The sequence below is a fragment of the Cibotium barometz genome, chromosome 1 (assembly GCF_041138505.1).
Source record: "Cibotium barometz isolate CiBa-2024 chromosome 1, ASM4113850v1, whole genome shotgun sequence".
Taxonomy (NCBI): domain Eukaryota; kingdom Viridiplantae; phylum Streptophyta; class Polypodiopsida; order Cyatheales; family Cibotiaceae; genus Cibotium; species Cibotium barometz.
In genome coordinates, this window is record NC_141046.1 from 18,106,339 (window position 1) to 18,114,469 (window position 8,131).

General features: G+C 39.8%; 1 protein-coding gene across 11 annotated transcripts in view; it reads left to right on the forward strand.

Annotated features, from left to right (window-relative positions):
- The window catches only part of LOC147641677 (uncharacterized), a 40,911-nt gene extending 34,983 nt beyond the window's left edge, over positions 1-5,928 (forward strand). Inside the window, exons 4-9 of one of the 11 annotated variants that reach the window (XR_015265830.1) lie at positions 2-215; positions 1,833-1,940; positions 4,626-4,724; positions 4,806-4,875; positions 5,109-5,246; positions 5,579-5,928. Coding sequence is in view for 7 of the 11 variants with exons in the window: in XM_086798146.1 (XP_086654272.1) it covers positions 2-215; positions 1,833-1,940; positions 4,626-4,724; positions 4,806-4,875; positions 5,109-5,188 (571 nt within the window). In the remaining 4 variants the exon portion in view is untranslated. The other 10 variants (XR_015265836.1, XR_015265831.1, XR_015265833.1 and 7 more) reach the window with 10 other exon arrangements.
- The last annotated feature ends 2,203 nt before the right edge of the window (positions 5,929-8,131 follow it).

Sequence of the window (8,131 nt, forward strand, 5' to 3'; positions counted from 1 at the left end):
GCTGGTTTACTACCATGGTTGGGAGAAAGGTGAATCTCAAGGTATTGATGTTGGAGCTCAGAAAAAAAGGAATAGGGATGCTTCGTACGACTGAGTTTGTACAAGGTCGGACTTGTCGGTGGGGTCTTGCTTGGTCCTTCAATCAACCTGAAGAGAGTCTGCTTTCTCAACGAGTCACACCCACCAATACAAGCCGCATCTCTTTCATGCTAGAGGTGAGCATTTAATATGGTTATGCATTTCTTTCCTGGCTTATAAATGTAGACCTTTCTCACAACTTTATGTTGTTCTCTAGGCCAGGTGAGTGAATACGAGTGTTGGCTGGGGTGCTTCAAACCGAGTTTTTGGCATTCTGGTCCTTCATGATAAATCGAGTCACACAAAACCACCCCTCTTCAACCTTCTTACCTTTTTTCCAGATTGATGTGCTTTATGTTTTCTTATATTCAGATGTCGGTTCCTCTGTTTCCCTTTCTTTTTTTCTGTCCATCTCCCTCCCTTTTTTGGTTGTTTGATTGCGGGTTAGGGTCATGTGACGAACCCAACACACTGGTAGACCCTACAGGACCAGACGTGTGCCATGCAAGTTGCCAGGCAGGTTGGCCAGAGGGCGCAGTCAGGTACAACATGTCGGGCAGCAGTTGTGCCAGGCAGGTCAGCCATGGGCTCCCACGTATTCGAAAAGGAAAGTTAATTATTTGGGTAATTAACTGGTCGGACTTCATAAAAGAGGTCGCGGACCTGAATCAAACAGACAACCAGCAGATCCTTGCCTAAAAACAGGTTACCTCCCTTCCCACAGAGATCATCAATCACATAGTTGGGTTTCACCTTCAGCAATTGAGCCACCATACAGTGCGCTATTGGAAGTAAAGACAGCTAGGAGCAGCCAGCATTTTGGGAAAAATTTGGGCTTTCTACTTGGGTGCTTAGAGATTGACCACATTTTGGGGATCTTGGCATTACATGCTTGTGTTTGTGTTAAGCCTTCCACTTCTTTAATCATTTTGTTAACACATGCACCTGACTAGTTTCCTTACAGGTTAGGTGGGAGGGGATTGTAGGCATGGACTAAGAGTACTTAACTGGTGGCAAAAGTAGTGGCGACAGTAGCAGTTTGAGGGGTTGCTTTGGCTGGGCAGCAGCATCTAATGGCAAACGTGGGTGGTAGGATGATTAGGAGGGAAGGAGGCCTCACCAGAAGAATGAAGAGCTGTCAAGCTAGGTGGCAGAAAGATGAGGTGAGTGGTGACCTAATCATATGGCAAGAGCCAGACATATATGGAGCACAAGAATCATGAACTTCCAGTCGCTTTGACATCTGGATTCTGAACAGTTACTCACTGATGTAAGGGCGTTACAGAGATTGCAATGTTAAGGTGTGGATCTGGCTGCAAATTAGTGCTGGTTGGATGCATTCTGTCTAAAACCCTTTGGCAGTCTGGATGCAATAGTTAACAGGATGAGGAAGCTTTGTTTCAGCTTGGATGTCAGTGGGAAGTGCACACTGATTTGCTCCTTTTGCACCCCATGTGTGCAGACAGTTCTTTAGGTGTCACATAAGATATTCCACCATTTGTTAATTCAGTGGACTGGAAGCCATAGGTTGTGGGTTGGAAAGGTGGTTGTTGATAGGTAATCTTTTTGGTTGATTTTTGGTACTGATTGAAGCCACTAGTACCGTAGCACAGGTTACCACTCACGAAGTTTTCTTCGCATCTTGGGAATGGGCTTGCAATGTTGTATATTATCAATTTATCTGTATGAGATTGAACATTAAGCTAGATTTTCACAAGTTTAAGATACTGAATATGACCCATCTCACTGATCAGGGGCTGCCTCGGCATTGTAGAGCATATGACGTATTTCAGGCATTGGTCCTTTACGTGCAAGAATTTGGAGCTGCCTGTAAAGTCGACACGGCAACCTTTTCACTCAAGGTAAAAGTGAGTGTGTGTGTTATGAATATACATATTTACATAAATACGTATATGTATGTGCGTTTATTGTTCTTTGAAACACTTTTGTAATACGGAACCCATAGTTACACATCCAGGAACACATTTGAGTAAATGTTTATGCTCTTGCATAACCTAAAGATACATGTAAGGATGTGTGCACGTGTGTATATTACTTTTGGAAACAAGTAATCCACATTTACACACCTGGAATCACATAACTAGTGAATCTTTATGTTCCTGCCTAGGTTGCATGAAACATTTCTATTAGGGAAACATCATAGGACAGGAAACGCGAGGAAACGGCAAACCTATGTGGATGGAAACGCCCAGGGCAGGTTGAGTTTCAAAGCCAATAACAGTGCAAAACATAAACGAAACATTAAAACCACATTTAAAAGAAAGACTTGATCCGAGTTTCTCACGAATCAAACATTGAGAGACAAATACATGAGTGACATACATAGGTGACATATCAATGACATGATACATTTACATAGATTCCACAATTTCGTCATCAAGTACATCCTCGATACATGCTTCTAAAGCATCCTCCTCCAATACATCCCACTGTTCGCATGGCCCTGAGACATAGGAAGCCTCTTTCCTAGATATTAACTTGAGGTTGCTATGCACATACACCACGTCCTCAGCTTTCTTATGACCTAGTCGATTGTGATTAACCGAATGAATAAACCCATAAGTAGACCAATTGTGCTCACAAGCTGAGGCACTGGACACCTGATACAACACCCGAATGGCCAATCTTTGCAAATGTGGAGCTAGCAAACTCAATCTTGCAGAAGCTACTCTTCCATTTCTTGCTTCTCCCTTTACTGAATGCAGCTATAGGAGTGACATACTTCCAAAGGGGCTCAGGGGTGACTGGTGGTTTGGGCTTGAATAATGGGTTCACAAGAGGCACTGCAGAAGTTGATGGTGAGGAAAACATTGTTGGAGTCACCGAAATGCAAGGGCTCTTCTTGTTTGAGGTGGCTTTTTTCGCTCAGACTCAAGAGTCTTGGTGCAGAGCCACTATGGAACCAGCACAAGCTCAATGCATTTGCAATTTAGGGCTCTTTTTCGAATAGCATCAGGTAGTGAGAGTTTTTGAGGTCGAGGGGGCACCTGCAAGATGAGAAAAGCACGGTTCTCGGGGCACAATGAAAGCACAAGCACGGGAGAGGTTTGGTTTGGTTTGTTGAACCAATCTTCTCTTCTTGCATGAACCTGTAGGCGTGCAAGTGTGCACGGGAGAGTGCAGGAGTGTAGGTGCGCTGGGAAGCAAAAAATGTAGAGAATGTGCACTGTGAAGCAAAAAATGTAGCTGAGTTTTTTTTTTCCCCAAATCTCTGCCACGTGGCCAATTTTGGCCGTTTTTTAAAGGTCAGGTAGGATTTTTTAAGGGGGGGGCGGACCTTTGAAAAAAGCGCTGTTTCCCTCACGTTTCCAAGGTGGGAAACGTGTGCACCAGCCAAAAAACGGGAAAACTCCCCGCCTCCAGCCCATGTTTCCTGCAACCAAGGTTCCTGCATATAACCAGAAGATGCATGTAAGGATGTCCAAACATATTTCATACATATGCATGTAAGGATGTCCAAACATATTTCATACATTTAGTTTAAGCTATTTCTACATTTAGTTTAAGCTATTTCTGCAACATTCAGTCAACCTGGGCAACAATATTCTCTTTACACATTTGCAGTTACTTTGGCATTAAGGGAAGTACAATTTGAATCTTTCTTTTGAAATTCAGTGGATTTACTGAGATTAAACGCTTTTTTCACTCAACCACCTCCGCTGGGTTTCTATCCTTACTTGTGGAAATAGTTATTAGTAACAAAGGGTGGACTGACTTGTAACCATAAGGAGCAAAGAACATACAACCTGAGCTGCTTTCTCTAGTGAAATTCTATTGGAATCTTAGGACATAGGCAGTGCATTTTAAATGGAGAGTGGCGAGAATCTCATCGGAAAACAAAAAGCTATGGATACAAGAAAGGCAGTAAATCCCACAAAAACACGGGAATGGAATGCATGAAGAAACTGTTGGGAGATCACAAGCTTCTGATACTTTTAATGCCTATAGTTGGAGGAGTATTCTTAAGATTCTTTAGAATTCAAGATTGGGTATTGATGATTGTCAATCTATGACACACACCACTGTTCTTTCTATTCGTTCTATCATGGGTTAAACTCTTCTGAAACTTTCATCCTGAATAGTTCCACAAGTCTCATTAATGCGGGGGTGTATCCACTCTGCTTTTGCCAGAAAATTTTCCTTCGTCTCTGCCTGGAGCCAAACTTTCATCACTTGACCTTGGGCACACTCATAAAAAGCACAAACAAAATTTGGGTCACTTACAATGTGACAAAGGGAGAACTAAATCTATCCCCTCCATGGCCCCCAAAATTTGAAAGTATGGTGTAAAAGCATCCTTACAACTAAGCTTTTCTTCTGTAAAGGTCGTGCATATATGGACACAAAGCATGAAGAAAAAGCTTTTTCACTTAATTTTTTTGATCTTGGCTATTAAATTCAATCAATGGTCACACTTTTACACTTCTAATACATATAGAAAGATGTGTGTGCGCACGCTTACTGGTATCAACAAAAAGTAATTTAAAGTAGGTAGATATAAATTTGTTTGTGTGGGTTCTTTGCAGGGTTCTTTTCATGATCAGCTAGAAAAGCAGCAGAGAGAGGATTCACAATGTGAAGTGGTAGCTTCATCAAGTGTGAGTGACCTGCATTTCACCTTATCGGTAAGAAATGAAGGCATACTTTATCCGTGTTAGCATGGAACAAGTGGGGCAATTTTAACTCGCTCTACAGTTTTCCTCCAGGTTTTTGAGCAAGCACCTGGAGCACTTTTAATCAAAGGAATGCTACTGGAAGAGAAAGACAGACTTGCAGGTGTGTTTTAATACGCATATGGTGTTATAACTATTGTTTTTGTTTCTTGCCATGCAGTTGCTTTGTGTGTGTGTGTGTGTGTGTGTGTTTTTTTTTTTTTGGGGGGGGGTTGGGGTTTGGGGGTGTGGGGCTTGCACTATTTACTTTTACTTAGGTCTCAAGGTTTAAACTCACACCCCCTTTTTGGCAGGGTAGAGAGTCTCATTTCATAGCATTGCTATTTGATTTGACAGGCACATTTTACACAATGCTAAGTTCTGTTGAGCAGAATTTGAAGCAACACTTTTGTGCGAACTTTCAGCAAAAAAGATGATTGTTGATTTCTGAAGGGCAGTGCCTACAGATCTTTGACATTGTATCTTTTACTTGAGGTGAGCAATATGTTTGATGTGAATGTGGGTATGAATGTCTAAGAATCTTAACAGCTAATTGGTAGAAGGCCCTTTTTTATGAGGTGGTTTTGTTCCCACATGTAGTGATTTGGTTTATTGGTCATGAGGTGTCTCTGAACTCCCCAAAAGGATAACTTAGGTCTTTGGACTTGATTTCGATCTCCCCTCATTGTTGCAATTATTCTTCACGCAGATGATATTTTGTTGATTTCATGTTCTATGGAGGGGTTACAAAAGAAGCCCTTGGACTTTTTGTTAATGAGTGAATTTTAAGACTTAATGATGTCCATCATGATTTTGCACGCTTCTAGGTACAAGTAGAATGCATGAAGGCACTTACAAAGAAGATGCATCTATTTGGAAATGGTTTTTCCCAAGCCCATGGTTTACCATGAGGAGAGTTGTAGAAGAACACCTTTGCGAAGGTGTCTAAATGGTTTCAACAAAACTAATGTGGAAAGAATTGTGAATTTGTTAGTGTGACCTTAAATGGTCTACTCTATATGCAAGGTCATTGATCTTTTTGGTGACCTTAAATGGTCCACAAAACCTTGGTGCCAATTTCACTATTGGATTCTTCTCAATGTTCTTGAGACGTCTCCTTTTCATTTCCTAAGAGAACATAATCGCCTTCTTTAAAACATGTCTTCACGTTTCTTGTTTGCTTATTTGTTCTATGTTTCTTGAGGCATACTTACTAAAGTATGTTATCAAAATATTGAAGAAACTCATCAATAACCTCTACTTAATGAGAAAGGCGAGAGGTTATTGAAGCCTTAACATAAATAATCTCAAATGGCACGCACGATAGCTCTCTTGGATTAGTATGTGATTATGTAATTCATGCAAATCCTACACAGATTTGAGAAGGAAACACAAAATTTAAGTTCTAAGCCTTGCAATCATTATTAAATGCATCATTTACATGAACATGGAAAATTAATGGTTAAATTAAGACTTATGTTTCTAAAACAAAACACCCAAAAAATAGAGAGCAAAAATAGCTTTCAATCAAAGGAAAATGGAAGATCACTTGCTTGTTCTCTTAGAGGTTCAACTTTAATATGGTGAGATCCATTTCTCCATTGCTCCCTTACTCAAAGAACAAAAATAAAACTAACCAAAATTAGTTTTCAAAACCAATCGATTTGCACTCAATAGGGCAACGTGATTTGCACTCAATAGGGTAACGTAACTTAGTAAGTAAAATGCAAGGAGGCCTAAACTAGGGAATTGTCTATGGCAATGGTGCCAAAGATTTTCACCAATGGAGTAACCTAGAGACTTGCTTAATGGGAGGAAGAGATATACGAGGGTAGATAAGGGGTGCTTGCCTCCAACCATCAAAATGACAACCTCCTCTTGTGGGGAAGGTAGGTCTCCTCAACTACATCACCAAAGGTATCACTCTAATGGTGCCTTGCAAGGATAAAGGAGAGAGCTATGAAAGACCTCCACTTCTACTCCAATACAAATACTTCTACTCCCGTTTGTCCTTAATGTAGATGGCCTTCGATGAGGCTTCTTCTTTCTTACTGGAAGATGCTTCCTTCTTGTTCTTGATCTTGTTGATGTAGCTCTTGATGTGCTTCGTGTCATTGTAGCTCTTGATCTTCTTCATGTCAATGTATATCTTGATGTAGATGTAGCTCTTGATCTTCTTTATTGATTTATGAAATCCATCTTGATGTGCTTCATGTCGTTGTAGCTCTTGATCTTCTTCATGTCGATGTAGATCTTGATGTAGATGTAGCTCTTCATCTTCTTTATTGATTTATGAAATCCATGTAGGCAAAGATAAAACATTTTCTCAATGTGTTCGTAAAGCAAAGATAAAACATTTTCTCAATGTGTTCATAAAGCCTTACATGATGATGATGTCACTTCTGGTCCAATATGCAAAGGCAATGATGATAATGATGAACTTACATATGAACTCCATGAGGTTTGATGACAATCCGATGAAGACCCATGTTGATGTTGGTGGCGTTGTGAAAGAATTTAGATATATGCATGTGTATGATGATGAGGCATTCCTTTTATAATTGAAGGATTTACATGGATGAGTTTTGTCGATGTTGGTGGGACATAGCTTTAAATTTATTTATTTTTGTGAACACCTCTTATTTCTGTAAGTGCTTTTACACCCCCCAAAAAAAAAACTTTATCTCTTCTACCCTTCTTCTTATTTTTGTGAACACCTCTTATTTATGTAGGTGCTTTTACACCCAAAAAAAAAAAACTTTATTTCTTCTACCCTTCTTCTTATCTCCACACAAAACTGAAGCGGGCCACCTGTTTTACTTTGTTTTCTTGTTGTCAAGCTGCTGTTTGAAGAACCTTGCTTTATGGTTGCGCTCATCAACTTGCATTAGGCCGGCATGAAACTCTGCATTTCTTTAAGAACTCTAAGATTTCCCCTTATATCTTTTCTTTATTTGCATATGCTTGCATCACATCTTGTTAAAGGGTTTCTGTAGTTTGCCGCATTATTACATGTTTAGACTCTAAGAAAAAGATTAAATGTTCCACATGGTAGAAACATTTGGCTAGATGTACCTAAGGTGTTGGTAACAACGTTTGCAAACTTTGATATTAATTTTGTAGAGTAGCCATGGTTGCTTCCACCTAAGATGCACATTGTGTAATGTATTTGCATGATGTATTTGTAATTGGCTTCAATTATCAACTTTGCTTTTACCTCATCCAAAAAAACAATAGATGATGTTGCTAAAGTATTCATTATTAGTTCTATTACATTTGCTATTCTTTCTTTTTTAGTAGTTACACTCTCAACTTCATTATTTTTGGTGTACTATCATTCCTTACTTTCTTAGTGAAGTAGAGCATATCCTCAGGTTTTA